This window comes from Nyctereutes procyonoides, unplaced genomic scaffold, assembly GCF_905146905.1.
Source record: "Nyctereutes procyonoides isolate TBG_1078 unplaced genomic scaffold, NYPRO_anot_genome, whole genome shotgun sequence".
In the NCBI taxonomy this organism is placed as follows: domain Eukaryota; kingdom Metazoa; phylum Chordata; class Mammalia; order Carnivora; family Canidae; genus Nyctereutes; species Nyctereutes procyonoides.
Window position 1 is genome coordinate 25,130,822 of NW_026575140.1, and position 15,642 is coordinate 25,146,463.

At 57.4% G+C, this 15,642-nt stretch overlaps 2 protein-coding genes and 1 long non-coding RNA gene across 5 annotated transcripts; 2 read left to right on the top strand and 1 right to left on the bottom strand.

Moving 5' to 3' along the window:
• Positions 1-1,026: 1,026 nt before the first annotated feature.
• CDK10 (cyclin dependent kinase 10) lies at positions 1,027-8,716 on the top strand. 2 transcript variants are annotated; one of them, XM_055305070.1, is made up of 13 exons: positions 1,027-1,183; positions 3,454-3,526; positions 4,185-4,256; positions 4,789-4,891; positions 5,037-5,118; positions 5,226-5,293; positions 5,777-5,829; positions 5,989-6,058; positions 6,616-6,675; positions 7,019-7,142; positions 7,220-7,359; positions 7,683-7,735; positions 8,036-8,716. In XM_055305070.1, exons 1-13 carry the CDS (start codon positions 1,097-1,099, stop codon positions 8,131-8,133), a joined length of 1,083 nt encoding a protein of 360 aa, XP_055161045.1. In that variant the 5' UTR covers positions 1,027-1,096; the 3' UTR covers positions 8,134-8,716. The 2 variants fall into 2 exon arrangements, with proteins under 2 accessions (XP_055161045.1, XP_055161046.1); XM_055305071.1 differs by lacking the exon at positions 1,027-1,183 and adding an exon at positions 2,260-2,577.
• Positions 8,680-12,967, bottom strand: SPATA2L (spermatogenesis associated 2 like). 2 transcript variants are annotated; one of them, XM_055305069.1, is made up of 3 exons: positions 12,900-12,967; positions 12,374-12,677; positions 8,680-10,689 (listed from the first exon to the last, which is right to left on the bottom strand). In XM_055305069.1, exons 2-3 carry the CDS (start codon positions 12,674-12,676, stop codon positions 9,721-9,723), a joined length of 1,272 nt encoding a protein of 423 aa, XP_055161044.1. In that variant the 5' UTR covers position 12,677; positions 12,900-12,967; the 3' UTR covers positions 8,680-9,720. The 2 variants fall into 2 exon arrangements, with proteins under 2 accessions (XP_055161044.1, XP_055161043.1); XM_055305068.1 differs by lacking the exon at positions 12,900-12,967 and having other exon boundaries at positions 12,374-12,877.
• A 463-nt stretch (positions 12,968-13,430) lies between these two features.
• On the top strand, positions 13,431-14,662 carry LOC129496786 (uncharacterized). Its single transcript, XR_008661843.1, has 2 exons — positions 13,431-13,739; positions 13,832-14,662. It is a non-coding gene; the product is annotated as an uncharacterized LOC129496786 (long non-coding RNA).
• The last annotated feature ends 980 nt before the right edge of the window (positions 14,663-15,642 follow it).

Consider the following 15,642-nt stretch of genomic DNA (forward strand, 5'->3'; position numbering starts at 1 on the left):
TTACCTGACCCAGAGTCTTAGAGGATCCAGAAGAATGTAGAATTGGGGTAGGGGCCAGACATAGACATGGCACTTAGCACTGTGTCAGTGGCCATATCAGAGCTGCCATGGGAGGATGCCTTTCTGGCTATGGACGGCTCTTCCCTGCTGGCATCCAGCCTCACCGGCAGGCCCAGATCTGATTCTACTCGCTTCCAGAATCACTGCAGGAAGACTCTGTCCTGTCTGCTCTGAGGCCTTCAGTCTGGCAACAGTAAGTTGGTTTCTTTAGTTCCCAGAATGGTCGGCAGGCTTTACGTCTCTACTGATGAGAATCGTATTCTTTTAGTATTAAACAGTAAAATTGACTTCCAGTTGTGGTATAACCCCAAAAGAATAATGGGTGTTTAATAACACACTATTAACATCATTACTTATATTTCTTTGTATTTATTCCATACATTTACACATCCTGACTCACAACTAAGTATTTACAAAGAAGTCAAACCCCTACAAATGTGGATCTGAGCCCACTGGTTGGGCGCGACTACCGCCCCGAAAAATTTCCAGGAGCCATTCCATTTCTCTTATTGGACCTAGAGATGATGGCTCTCCTAGCCTTGCCCTGAGTCTCTCCAACGAATAACGTCAACACTACACGAACTCTCATTTCATTATTAGCTAGAAGCTTAGCTCATGAACGAACTGAAAAAGGGCTGGGATGAAGTGACGAGGAGCCTGTGAACTCCACGTGGTTCTTAAGGTGGGACTGACTTGACTTCACATCTCCAGCTGCCCCGGGCCTCCCGGCCTCCTGAGCGCGGCATCACTCACCTGGTCCGCCAGCCCGGGGCCCCCAGCACCTTGGGCTTGGGTCTCCTCCTGGTCCTCATCCGACCCCCAGCACCCCAGCCAGCAACGAAAACGAGGCCCGAAGCGCGGGAGTGCTGGCGGAGCGCAGGAACGCAGGTCCCCCGGCGTCTTTGGACGGTTGCCCGGGGAACCGTTGCTAAGGTGGAGATGCCCAGGAAGTGAGCGACGCGCCTGCGCGGAAGAACGTCGTCTGCGCCTGCGCACACAGGAAGCGAAGGGGTGTGAGGGGTGGTCTGCGCTCGGCATGGGGGACACCGAGTCAGAGTCGGAGCAGATCCGTCTGAAATGTATCCGTAAGGACGGCTTCTTCACGGTGCCTCCGGAACACAGGGTGCGACGGGAGACCGCTCGGGGTAGTTCTGCCGTTGGCAGGGCGGATCCGGAACGCCCGGGAGTCGCTTAGTGTCGCGCTAAATCGTTGAGGTTTCCGACGCGGGTGGGAACGACAGTCCCAGAGTTCCTCACGGCCGGCGCGGAATCCGGCGGCGGGCGTCCCAGGGGAAGACTGCCCTGGGGGGGCGGGCTGTCCTCCGAGGGGCTGCAGTTCTCCGCCGCTGTCCCGCAGCGCCCTCCGGAAGAGCAGGCTCCGGGGCGGATGACCTGGGGGCCCCGCCTGTCGGGAGGGGATTTCCCTGGGGGAAGACTGGCCGGCGTGGTGCCCCTGGGTTTGGGTGGATCGGGCGGCGCCCCACCCGTCAGCTTCCGTTGGCGTTGCTGGCGCGAGACCTTGCTTGTGTTACTGTCGTGGAGTCCTTCAGGGGCCCGTCAGAAAGATGGGGAAAGTGCAGCGGAGAGTGTGGAGACGGCAGCTAGGCATACGGTCTGGGCGCCCTGGGAGACCAGGAGGGATCAGGAAGGCGCGGCGGCGGAGGGGGTGCCAAGGGCCCCCAAGCAGTCCCCTGGCCACGCTGATACCCAGCCGGTGCTCACCGTGCTCCCGGTGCGCTGCAGCCCCGGAGCCCAGGGCCCAGATGAGCGCAACCCAGGGGCATCTTCAGGCCAGCAACCTATCAGGATTTCAGAGGAAGAATTGTGTTCAGCTGAGGGAAATGTTTGTAAAGGATATTTGTAGAAAGGGTGGCATTTTTGCTGGGCTAGTAAGTGGGACTGGGATTTTGACGCGCAGAGACAAGGAGGGGTGGCATGCCCTACATATGCAATGGCAGGAGTATGAATAGGAAGCACCCAGAGGTTCCCCTGGAGAGAGAATGTGAGGAAGAACCGGTGGGAAGAGAAAGCTGAGGCCAGATCGTGGAAAGGCTCAGTGCAGAGGATTCTGACCTGCTTCCGTGGGTGGTAGGAAGAGACCAGAGGCAGCAGGGCGGGAGAGCAGCTGTTAGACTTTGAACCAAGGAGACATGCTCATTCAGTGTACCCACAAATGTATTGCATTATTAAGATTTATTAGGGCATAGGCTTTCAGCTAGAACTGAACCCCAAAATACAGTGGCTCAAGTACAGGACTTTAGGGGCTCCTGGGTGGCTCAGTCAGTTAAGTGTCCAGCTCTTGATTGCAGCTCAGGTCGTGACCTCAGTGTCCTGGGATGGAGCTCAGCTCTGGGCTGGACACGGAGCCTGCTCAAAATTCTCTATCCCTCTCCCGCTGCCTCTCCCTCTGGCCCTGTGCGTGCACATTTTCTCTCTCTCCAAAAAAAAAAAAAAAAAAAAAGGACTTTATTTCTCTCTTCCCTGACATTTCCAAGAGAGGCTGGGAATTTCCACAAGGTGAGGCCAGGCACTCAAGTTATCTGTCTTGTAGATCCACTTGTAGCTCATTCAAATCTCACCCCGCTTCAGGAGCAAAAAGGAGCAGGCAGCAACATCTTTATTTCATCAGGAAGTCCTCTTTCTTGAAGCCCTTGTCCTTTCTGCTCACATCCTATTGGCCAAAATTTATTCAAATGGACATACCTAGCTGCAGGGAGTCTGGGAAATGCGGCCACCAGCTGAGTGGCCATGTGCCACTGGGCAGTGTTGTCTAATTCTAAGAAATACCATGTGGATGTTGGGACAGTCTCTGCCACAGAAGCGTTTCCACTGTGTTTGATGGAAGTTTTGTCTATTTTCAGGGCATAGTTTAGACTGGTGCTCCTCAGTAGTTTTCCTGTGATGGTGAAAATGTTTTCTTTCTCTGGACTCTTGATCTTGGAATTATGAGTTCAAGCTCTATGAGTTCAAGCTCTACATTGGGTATGGAATTTACTTAGAAGAAACAAAAAAGAAATGTTGCTTTTTGAGTCATCCAGTATGGTTACCATGAGCCCTGTGGAACTGTGGAGCGCTACACACATGGCAGTTGAGGAAATGAAATTTTAATTTAATTAGTTTTAACCATATGTGGCCTGTGGTTATTGTTTTTAGACAGCATCCCTCTGGACCATGGGTTTGGAAGGGAAAAGGGTGTCTGTGAAATAGCATTGAGAGGGTCTGATGGCCCAGTAACATCGTCTCTCTTTTTCCTCTGAAAAGCCCAAGTGTGTGGTTATCTTTGGCGAGCAAAACATGAGTGAGCAACTTGGTACAAATTAAGTGTGAAATACTTATCTTTAGTTGTCCCTTTAGCTGCCCAATCCTTGCACTGCCAGCACTTCTGTCTTTCAGCTGGGACGATGCCGGAGTGTGAAGGAGTTCGAGAAGCTGAACCGCATCGGGGAAGGCACCTATGGCATCGTGTGTGAGTGACTGAGATGGGAGCCCTGGGGCTCAGGGGACTGTCCCAGCAGTGGCTATGTCAGGACTGGAAGGGAGTTAACAGCTATTGCTTTAGGGCCAGGGCAAATGTACAAGTGAACTCTCATCCATGGTGTACTTACAAAATTTCATGCTGTGTTGTAAGTGTCAGATTGCCAGAGTGGTTGCAAGTGGAGATAATTGTTATAGCAAAACCTAGGACTTCCAAAAGCAGTCAGGGCTGCAGCTTGTAGTGGCTGTGACCTTGGTATGCACTCATACCCATGAAGATTTGGAAACTCTGTGCATTATTAGCACAGTGCTTCGAGGAGCCTCGTTTGCACAAAACAGGGTTTTTTCCTAACTAACGTATCTTACTTGGTATTAGAACATGGTAAACAGAGGGCAAAGCAGTGGCCTGTGTACTGACTCTAAGGAGGAGAATTTAGGGGGAGCTTGTTCTAACCAGCATCCTGTGCTCCCCAGAGAGCCTGTGTCTGGTAGGGCTGGGAGTGCTGCTTGCCCTTATGTCCCTGGGCATCCAGTTATCAAAGAAGAAGAGAAAGGGGCTCCACAGAGTTCAGAATGAGGCCCCTACAAGGCACAGGGGTGTGTGATGCGGGCTTAAGTAAGAGTCCATCATGGATGAGTTTTCCTTTCAGATCGGGCCCGGGACACCCTGACAGATGAGATTGTTGCCCTGAAGAAGGTACGGATGGACAAGGAGAAGGATGGTGAGCTCACAGTGGGAGGGGTGGAAAGGTGCCAGTTTTCTAAGGCTTCCTCTAGCCCGAACCCCCAGTGCTGAGAGCATCTGTGTGAGGGTTAAGGGGGACCTGTTTCTGGGAGGCTCTAGCCTGGCCCTGCCTGTCCTGTCCTCCTGCCCCATGCTCTGGGTCTTAGCTCCTCTGTACCTTGTGCACTTGATCTTCTTTCTCTGGTGAGTGACCTGTCTTCTGTCTCAGCCCAGCCGTCACCCCTCCCGCCAGCCCTCCTTGCCTAATTGCACAGGGTGTGCCTCCACACACCCCTGATTTCTAGTCCTAGCACCTCCCTGGGTGTCCATGCAGGCAGGGCCTCACAGTGGACCCCTGTCATACACAGTAGTCAGTACAGGGAGTCACTGCTTTGTATCATTGAACAAAGGAAGGGTTCAGGTGGGCAGAGCCCTGACAGTAGTAGGGGTCGGGCTCACTGAGCAGGCCAGCTGGCTGCAGGGTCCCTGTGTGCAGGGATGGAGGTTGCTGAGGCCATGTCTGCTCGCAGGGGTCCCCATCAGCAGCCTTCGAGAGATCACACTGCTCCTTCGCCTTCGCCATCCCAATATCGTGGAGCTGAAGGAAGTGGTTGTGGGAACCCACCTGGAGAGGTAGGCTGTCTGCTGGTCCTCTGCACAGGACCCTACTGAGCCTGCCTTGCCTATCCAGCTCATCCTTCCTGCAACCCTAGGAGGTGCCTTTGGCCTACCTGGGGTGATGTGGAAGGTAGCATGTGTCTTCCCCTTCTTCTTCTAGCATCTTTCTGGTGATGGGTTACTGTGAGCAAGATCTGGCCAGCCTTCTGGAGAATATGCCGACACCCTTCTCTGAGGCCCAGGTACAAGGCTGGGGGCCCTGGAGCAAAGGCACCATCCCAGGTTCTTGTGTAGCTTGTTTGTGCTGTGCACATCTCACCCTAACTGACACTTCCTGCCCTTGGCATAGGTCAAATGCATTGTGCTACAAGTGCTCCGAGGCCTTCAGTACCTGCACCAGAACTTCATTATCCACAGGTAGGAGGCACCTCGAGACATATGGGAAGAGTGACTGCCAGTACTGACTGCTGGAGAGGACCAGGCGTCAGTGCAAAACTGTCCCTTGGGGCAGGATCCAGGCCCACACAGCACCCACGTCCCCCCACCTTGCTGTTAAGGGCTGGCAATGTGTGTGTAGTCAAGGCTATGAGAAGTCCTACAGTGGACAGGTCCCTCCCGGAGGCAGACAGAGTGGGGGACCTTTCCGGCTCAGGGCAGTTGTGTGCAAGCCATGGCTTCGTGTGTCGCGGGGCAGCTGATGCAGCCCTGGGTGGCGAACAGGCATGGGACTGGAAGTTAGGCCTGGGCTTGAGGCCAGGCTCTGCCACTTCCTGAGAAAGGTACTGAGAGCTCTGGCACTGCCAACTGCGGCTTGGCCTTCTGATGCCTGTGATGGAGACAGCCTGGCTGCCCCATAGGGCTCGCGTCTTGGGAACCACTGATGTTCCCTTCCTGTCACAGGGACCTGAAGGTGTCCAACCTGCTCATGACTGATAAGGGCTGTGTGAAGACAGGTGGGTGTGGGGTGCCTCTCTGTGGGACGTGTCTCTGGGAGTGCCCCCTTGGGTGGGGGGTGGCTCAGGCCTTGCCAGCACCCTGGTGCCCACACAGCAGACAAGGTGGCCGCCATTTGGTGACAGGCTGCCTCTCCTGCCCCTCTGCCTTTGTCACAGCGGATTTCGGCCTGGCCCGGGCCTACAGCATTCCCATGAAGCCAATGACCCCCAAGGTGGTCACACTCTGGTGAGTCCCTCAGTGGGGAGGAAGTTTGGGGGGGTCGATTGTGTGGAAGCAGTGGAAGGACCCTGAGGCTCCTCATAGAGCCTGGATCTGAGACAGCTGCCTGAAACTTCAGGGCACAAGAATGACAGCACGCACGGCCTGGGGGACCACCCTGCCTAAGGCAGCCAGATGCCCAGCCTACATCCAAGCCCATCCCAGATGCCCAGCCTACTTCCAAGCCCATCCCAAGGGGAGGTCGTGCCTCAGACTTTGGCAGGAGTGGGGTGGCGTATGCAGCTTTGTGTAATTATTTCTCACTTAATTTTTTAAGGAGCAGAACAGGATTGTGGTTAAGAATAGGACATTGAGATCATTCATCTTCTGCTGTCCATCTACCAACCCCATCTGTAGGATGGGCTGACAGGAAACCCCCAGGAGCCACTCAGCAATGCTGAGAGGAAGAGGCGATCTGAGCTGGGCTTGGTGGTCCTGGAGCCCGAGCTATCTCGGGTGCTCAGGAAGGCTGGTGGAGGCTCAGCTTACCTGCAGGGTGCAAGAGGAAGTACTTCTCCTTGCAGGTACCGAGCCCCTGAACTGCTTTTGGGAACCAGCACGCAGACCACCAGCATCGACATGTGGTAAGAAGCAAACACAGCTCCCAGGGCCCAGGGGAAGGGCTGGGGTAGGTCCCATGGGGGCTGGCTGGAGCAGCAGCAGGGCTGGAGTCTTTGCCAGCCTCCTAGCCCCTGGGGGATGGGGAGTGGATGGGGGTTGGGCTGAAGCCTGGAATCCCAAGAGGAAGCATGAGAACATGGCTTCCACAGAAGAAAGGTCCTCTGGGACCGGGTCATGTCCCATCATGAGCTCCCAAGCTCCACCTTATCCTGACCCCAGCTCATGAGATGTGTGTTGGGCAGCACTTGCCCTCAGCTGAGGTGGCCACAGCGAGCAGGTGTGTGAGGTAAGGCCCGTTCTCTGCAGGGCCATGGGCTGCATCCTGGCAGAGCTGCTGGCCCACAAGCCCCTTCTCCCCGGCACTTCCGAGATCCACCAGGTGGACCTGATCGTACAGCTGCTGGGGACGCCCAGTGAGAACATCTGGCCAGTGAGTGCTTGGTCTCTGCCCTCGTCCTGCCCCCTGCCTGGGCCAGCCCCTGCAGCTTCAAGTCTTGCTTCCTGCAGGGTTTCTCCAGGCTGCCGCTGGTGGGCCAGTACAGCCTGAGGAAGCAGCCCTACAACAACCTCAAACACAAATTCCCGTGGCTCTCAGAGGCCGGCCTGCGCCTGCTCAACTTCCTCTTCATGTATGACCCTAAGAAAAGGTGCTGTGACCTGGCCTGCAGGCAGGAGTGGGGACGGGACCCCTCTGACCTGAGCCCTTGAAAGAGAGATTTTCAGAACCCTGACCACGCTGCTACAGACATGGGCACAGAGGACCAGGCACCTAGTCTGGGCGGTTCCTGCCTACCTGGCTCATGGAGCCCATTCTGAGTTTCCTATCTGTTTCCGGGCCCCAGCCCCCTTCTTGCCACTCAGCACTTTTTGTCTGGAACCTTGAATCAGAGGCCACGGAGCTGGGTGGGTGTGAGGGTGACCAGCCTGGGTGACACCTGCTGTCCTGCTCACGCTGAGGCCTCCTCTTCAGGGCCACAGCCAGAGATGGCTTGGACAGCTCATACTTCAAGGAGAAGCCACTGCGTGAGTCTCCCAGACAGCCCCCAACCCCACTCAGCTCTGCAGGGTGCTTGTCATGTAGCCGTCTCGCCTAGGGTGGGGGGTGGGGGCACAGTCTCACAGGACACCTCCAGCCCCTGTGGGGGTGGTGTGGGGGTCCCTAGGGAGGCAGGTGCTCATGGGCCACACACTGTTCTCTGGGGGGAGCGGAGGGAGATGAAACCTAAGGGCCCCTCATGCATGCAGAGTGGGGTTCTCAGACCCAAAACACACTCCTCCCCCATCCCCCTGCCTGCCTAGTGCTGAATAGCTCCCTCCCTGCAGCTTGTGAGCCAGAGCTCATGCCCACCTTCCCCCACCACCGCAACAAGCGGGCCATCCTGGCCACATCTGAGGGCCAGAGCAAGCGCTGTAAGCCGTGACAAGTTGGCAGGAGGTCTGCGATGGACAGCCATGGACTGGGAACGCCTTTGCAGTCCAGGCTTGCAGGGCTGCTGACCTCTGCTCCTCCCTTGGTTGAGAGCCACCTGCTGCTCCTGCTGATTACACCCCTTCCCCAGAAGAGTGGGGAGGGGGACACCCTGAAGGGCTGGCACTCTCATACTGGGTACCTGCTGTCATGTCCTCAGCCGGTAACTCTCACCCTCACTTTCCAGGGGGAAATGCCCACTGGGCCCAGTTCAGTGAGCATTGCTAGCTTGGGACGAGCAGACCCCCATGATCGCCTGTGCCCCTCCCACCCCCACCTCCGAAGCACCAGGGTCTGTCCGGGTCAGCAAGAGGCTGTGGTGAACAGCCCCCTCAGACCCCAGTTAGGGCTGGCAGCACTCAGGATGGGAAGGAGAGATCGAGTGTGGGTCACATCCCACCTGATGGACTGGGGTCCAAGCCCTGCCCCTGCTCTCACACTGAGGCCCAGAGGGGAGAGGATGGGAGTCAGATAAAAAAGATTTTCTAACAGGCATAAGCAGGGTCTGCGTCCTTTAATGAACTTTAACGTCCTGATTTATGTGATATGGTGGTTCTCTGAGTCCTGGGGAGAACAGGAAGTGGACTAGATGGTCTAGGGCAGCGTGCCCAGTGAAGAGGGGCCAGCATAGAACATGGGCACCTGTCCCCTGTGGTCCAGGGGGTGAACAGTTCCAGGACCCCCCCCCCCCCGAGAAAGGGGCTCCACCTTAGGTGGCTGCCTACAAGCCTGGCTACTTCTTTACTACTGGATCTGGGGAAGAGTCCTCTGGTGAAAAGCATGGCCTCCCACCCTGCCTTCCAGAGCCTATACAGCAGAAAGCCAGCTCCAGGGTGGCTCCTGGGGTGCTGACTGCTCAGAAGCCTGACACTCTACTCGGAAGGGGAGTGACACAGCCCGTCCACTAGCTCCCCACCTCCTACTTCCTGCTGCCTATTCTCTGGACTTCTTGGGAGCTTCCTCACTCTGCTTTGAGATCAGATCATGTCTTCTCTGTTTGTGGGCCAAACTTTCCAGTTCAGCTGTAAGCAGGGCATATGGGCTGGTTCCAAGGCAGCCCTCGGCCTGTTCAGCCCTGGCTTAGGACACCCACAGGCAAGGGGCTAGGCCAGCCATGTACCTGGCAGGGCCCCCAGGGACACCCCTGTGAGGAGAATCTCCCCTGGACACTTGGAGGGAGGCAACACGTTCTGAAGCACAGCTGTAGGGATCAGGTCAAGAGTTCCAGGCTGAGTGCTGGGTCCCTAGAGTGGGATGGGAGGAGTGAAAAAAAAGAGAGGGCTCTTCATAGTACAGGCCTCGTGGGGAGACACCTCCATCGAGCATGTCTGGATATGGGCCTGGATGCTAGGTGCAGGGGGTAGGGAGTTGGCCATCCCAAGGCAGGAGCTTTCTGTGGGAGGCTGGACCCCACTGAGCTGTGCCCAGGAGTCCCCAAGGGGCAGGGTGGCCAGAGGCTTAGGCCCGAAGAGTGATGAGGTCCAGAGAAGCACCACAGAAACTGTCTCTGGAAGGCCTTTGACTCAGGGCCTGGCTGGGCCTAAGGTTGGGCCCCGGTCCCGTCATAGAGCAGGGAGTCCACCTGTGCACGCTGTAGCCAAAGTCGCCGTTGTGTATCACTGAGCAATGCACGAAGCGCGTGGCCTGGACGGCAGGTGGGCAGGCTGCCACAATGGGCAGCGTGCAGCTGGCGACAGGTGTCACAGCAGAGGGCAGGCAGGGCACCCGGAGCTAGGCAGCTATGTGCCTGGTAGCCCAGGGCCTGGGGGCTGGGCCCATGCACCAGCTGGGGGCTGGCCCGCCCAGGGCTTCCTGGGGCTTTGGTAACAGCTGCAGCTCCAGGCTGACTTAGCAGCTCTCGTCGCAAGGAGAGGAAGGAGAAGGCGGAAGGCTCCCGCTCCAGCTCCAGCTCCTCCTCCATGGCCCCATAGGGTGGGCTGCTGGCCTGCGGCAGCACCTCAGCATCCCCCAGAGGCTCCCAGGCCCCGCCCCTGGCACCCCACAGTTTGGCGCTCTGTTCCCAGAGCAGAGGTTGGCAGGCCAGCTCCGGGGGTGGTGAATCGGGGCCTGGGGAGGGCCCGCCGTACAGGCTGGCCTCCTCTGAGCCCTCATCCTCCTGCAGGTCCCGGTATAGGTCCAGCTGGGTCTGGTAGACTGTGGGGGAGCCCCGAGGGGGCAGAGGCGGCGGCTCTTCTTCCCGGGCCAGCCGCTGCTGCAGCCAGGCCACACAGGAGGCCACATCTGCGCTGGCCCGCCGTGCCTGCAGCAGCTCCTCAGCTGGCAGCACGCTGGTGCCCAGCTGTGCGAGCACCTCGCCCAGGATCTCACACTCCAGCCGAAGGGCAAAGCAGCCCAGAGCCACTTGAACCAGTTGGCAGGCAGGTGGCAGGGCAGCCATCATCAGGCGGTGGTTGTCCCTGGGCACATAACCCATCTTCTGGAAGCTCTGTATGAGGAGGTCCTCTGAGAGGGCACCCTTCAGCACGTGCACATAGCCTCCTGAAAAGGTCTGCAGAGGAGGGTCCTGGTCAGCAGCCCAACTCCCGCAGACCTGACCCACACTCAGGCTCTGTCCTGGCGGTGGCCACGCCCCAGAACCAGGCTGTTCCGGGCTATGCTCACACTTCCTTCAGAAGGGCTTCTCAACAACCACGCTCAGAACCAGAGACCCATTTTTGTAGCTGGGGCAGGCCCAGTGAGTAAATCAGAACAAAATAAAGAGCTCCTACGGTAAGAAATCTCACTTTCCCCACGGTGTCCTCCATCTCCTGTCACCCCTGGGGCTTGGCTGAGATTTGGTCACACAAATAAGGGTGCTTATCTGCTTCAATCAGGTAGCTTCCCCAACAACGTTCTGAACTCCACCTTCCCACTTCCTGTTCTGGAGAGCTTGCCCCCGTTGGGACAAAGGGTTAGCCGTTCATTTTTTCCAACTGTGTAGCATTCCATCACGTAGATGAAACATCCCATGTTTTTTTGGAGGCTCTAATGTGCATCTGGTTTGAGAGCCCAGGGATGCCAGAGGGGAAAGTGCTTTCTAGGCTGCAGTTGTGAGGAACTAGGAGGGTTTCAGGATGATGATCCTGTGTCTCCCCCCAGTTCTAAAATTCTGTAACTCTGGGATCCTGCCAGCATTCCTCTGCTTATAGCTGATGACGATACCTCCTGCGGACTGACCACTACTGTGTGCAAGCACTATACTCAGGGTTTTGCCTTCACCCTCACAACAGACCTTGGACTGGACTCTTCTTGTGTCTGTTTCACAGACGAGGACGAGGCTTCAGAGCGATTAAGTAACTAACTTGCACAAAGTCACACAGCCAAGAGGAAGCAGAACCAGATCCCCACCAACACTGAAGCCCATCAGCCTGTCTGTCCTGTTCTTGGCTTCCCATGGGCCTGGCCCTTTATGGTGCTTTTCTTGCCCTGTTATCTGAATGAAAAGTCCTAGAACCTCTGACAAGCAGGTGTCCCCATGAGGCAGTAGGCTCCAGAGCACACCTCTTGAGACAGAGGAGTGGAGGAGAGGAGGGTGGGGGGAGAGGGAGAGAGGGAAGGATGGAGAAAGGGAGAGAGGGGGAGAGAGAGAGAGAGAGCGCGAGCGCGAAAGAGAGAGTGCTGCTGCCATGGCAACCAGTGGAGGTGGACTCGCCCACGTGCCCAATGACATCAGCACCTTTCTACTCTTCCAAATTAGCTTTGAGGGCCAAATGCCTGCCCCCTCCTGCAGGCCAACAGCTCACCCACAGGGGAGACCCATCCAGACCCCGAGGGTCTGCAGAGTCTCCAGCCTTTAGGGACTTCGTAGGGAACACACCCACCTATCGCCCTTCTCTGTAAATGGGATTATGGAAGGATGGGTGACCATGGAACCTCTCGTCCGTCCCGTGCACCTGTCCTAGGAGTTCTGTGCCACAGGGGCTGTGAGGCCACTTTGAGGGAGGGCAGCGATTCAAGCTTTGAGGAACAAGGGTCTCCTTGGGAGGCAGGCACCCAGGGTGGGTAGCCTCCACCCACACCATGTTTTCAGCTGCAGGAGTGCCCAGGGGGACCTTGGCCAAGAGCTGCGCCAAAGCACCCAGAACCCCCTCCCCCGCGGGCACGCTGCGCCCCGCGAGACCCACCGGCTCCGGGGACACCCGCAATGCCCGGTTGCCCACGGCAGCCTCTACCCCCTCGGGCCCGCGCCCTACCTTGATGGTGGTGAACTCCTTCCTCCAGGGCAACAGGTACAGATGCACAGCGGCCAGCTCCAGCAGCTCGAAGGCGCGGGCCAGGCCGCGCAGCGCGGGGGCCAGGTCGGCGCGGCCCCACAGCCCGTCGGAGAGCAGCGCCAGCGCGTCGTCCTGCAGCGCCCCGTGCAGATCGAAGTCCTCCACCAGGATCTGCCACAGCACCGCGCGCAGCGACGGGTCCCCGCACACGCCCGCGCGCCCACGCCGCAGCTCGCGCTCCAGGCACAGACGGTAGTCCTCGGACAGCGAGCTGCTGCCCATGCTGGCGGGCGGGGGTCCGGCGTCAGGGAGCAGAGCCCGGGGCCCGCCGGCTGCGCGCCCCCCGGGGCCCCCGCCCCGCATCCACATGGCCCCCAACAGCGGGAGGCCTCGCAGCGGAGCCCCCCTCCCGGGCCCGCCCCGCCAGCTGGGTGCCCCTCGGGGACGCGGACCCCCGCCTCGCCCGCCGGGTCGTGCGCCGGGCCTCGCCGAGGGGCCGCTCTACCTGTCGTCCCCGGCGGAGCCCCGTCCCCCGCCTCTCGGCGCGGACCTCCCGGCGGCCGTGCTCTTCCGCCGCCCGCGGCTCCGCCCATCGGTCTGGGCCGTGACGCTCGGGGACGGGGCTGGTGCCGGGCTCCGCCCCTCCGCCCCTCCGCTCAAGGGGCGGGGGCCGGGCGGGGGCCGGCGGGGCCTCGGGCCGCCCGCGGGGCATCTGCCGCCGCCTCCCACGCCGGCCCGGCCGCCGCACCCGGGCAGCTCCTGGCGGGTCCTGGGCCGGCCGCGGGCGGGCGCGCGGTGGGCGCTGGAGGAGCGGTGCGTGCCGCAGCCCCTCCCTCCGAGCTGGGGCCTGGCCGCGCGGGCCACGGCGGAAGCGGGTACTGCTCGCGCGCACGGGAGGGGAACCCAGCAGCCTCAGGTGGGTGGAGCGGCCTCCGGGTCCCTCTGTGGGCTCAGCTTCCTGCTCCCTGACAACATCATCTGGGGGTCCCTGAGGCGGGAGGGGGGGCGAGGGAAAACCCTTCCTAACTAGGCCAGCCTCGCTTCCAGGTGCCTGACCCGTGCGCTAAGCCCACCTGGGCGGAGGATGGATGGGAGAGATTTAGTCCTTGGGGGGCCCTGCTCAAGGCAAGGAAGGTCGTCTTCTGAGACCTTCGTCCCTGGGCAGGCTCTGTTCCTTGATTTCTGGGCCCCTGACCTCTCCAGGCCGCTCTATGGATATCGGACCTGTCTGGGCAGTGCCCTGCAGGTGCGTCTTGAGATATTTCGGATGGGACGTTTAGGAAAATATTGTGACCGAGCTGGTGATCTCCTTGACACATGTTGCTGGCCTGCACTCAACGTGGAGGTATTTCACTTACTGTGTCCTGAACCCTGCCCTAGGGCCTCACCAACCCTGAGGACACAGTTAACTTCTGGTCCTCTTTTGCTTGTACGCAGAAGGGTTGAGCTTAACCTTCACCACTGAATTCGTGGTGGTCTTCAGATGCGAGGCCTCTGGAATGGATCATCTGAGGCCACGCCACAGCCCCCGCTCCCCCAACGAAGAGAACTGTTAACTGGTTGCAGCTGCATTCTTGGTGCAGATTCTGGCAGAGCGTGCAAAATCGTGTCCTCAACTCTATGTAGCTGATGTTCTGCACTCAGTACGTGTTTACCATCTGTCTCTGTTGCCGTGTGAGACTCTGGGATATTGCTCCCAACTGTTGCTTCTACTCTAGGGCGTGTACGTGGCTCTTCCCGGTGTGACATGTGAACCTGGGCAGGTCTTTGCACCTGCTTCCACCTGTAGAATGAAGGTGACATTGTTTGGCTTCCCAGGATAAGTCATTAAAATACCTCGTTGAGATGTTTGCTCTGGGAATCTAGCCATCATATTGGGGGAGAGCTGGAAGCCACATGGAGAGAACTTGCACTAGACTAAATAATGTCCCCCAAGTCCATGTCCCCCTAGATCCTGGGAATATGAGCTTATTTAGAAAAAGTTTTTTTGTAGACATAATCAAGTTGAAGTCATGCTGAATTAAGATGGGCCCTAAATCCAATACCTCTGGTGGTGTTATGAGAGTTTAGGGGAGAAGGTCTGTGGTGATGGAGGCAGAGATTGGGGGCCTGCCTACAGTTACCAGCCAAGGATTGCAAGGACCAGGAAGGTGGATGAGGGAAGCAAGGATTCTGCTCTAGTACTTTGAGGGAGTATGGTCCCATCAGCATCTGGAATTCAGACTTCTGGGTTATAGAACTTTAATAAATTTCTCTGGTTTTATGTGACACAGTTTGTGGCATTGTGTTATGGCAGCCAGAGGAAACTAATGCAGGCCTCACATTCTGTCCTAGAATGTAGTTCTGAGTCCTGAGTCTTGACTGAGGTCCTAGGTGACAAGCATCTACTGTAGACATGTGGACAAAGCTCTAGAGGATTCCAACTCCTGATGTGGGTCACCCAACCTGGAAGCTGACCCAGCTGATGCTGGGATGCAGATAGGCTGTCCCCACTGAATCCTGCCCAAATGGAAGATTCACAAGCAAAGTAAATGACTGCTGTTGTGGTTAAGCCAGTGTGTGTGGGGGGGTGGTCTGTTACACAGCAATCCATGTGGGACCATGTGCATTTACCACCTTCCCCTCCACCTTCCTGGGAATGGATGCCACACTGCCTGATCCCATCTGTGTACGTGTCCTCTTGTGTACGTGTACCTTGGGCTACAACCAGGAACAGGCCCGCTAGGTCAGAGGGTCAGTTGGTATTTGCCTTGGCCCAGGACTGCACCTAGTTCTTGAATCTGCTGCCCAGTACACGGCACACTGTGTGCATAGTTTTCAGCTCCTGCACCCCACCTTGCTCAGCTTCACCCAGCTTTTGGATTTTACCAGTCTAGTGCACGTGAAACTCTACCTTGTTATTGTGTTAATTTGCCTTTCTTGATTTGTAAGGTTTTGAACACTTCTTATGCTAATTAGCTTTTTAAAACTTCTTCCTATGGAGGCACGTAGGTGGTGCATTCAGTTGGGTGTCTGACTCTTGACTTTGGCTCAGGTCATGATCTCGAGTTGTGAGATCAAGTCTCTCGATGGGCTTCACACTCAGCATGGAGTCTGCTTGAGGATTCTCTTTCTTTCCCTTTGCTCCTCCCCCTCCCCATGCTTGCTTGCTCTCTCTCCCTCTTGCTCTCAAATATTTAAACAAACAAACAAACAAACAAAAACCTTCCTCCTTGGTAGACTGTTCGTAGCCTTTGCTATTTTTCTTT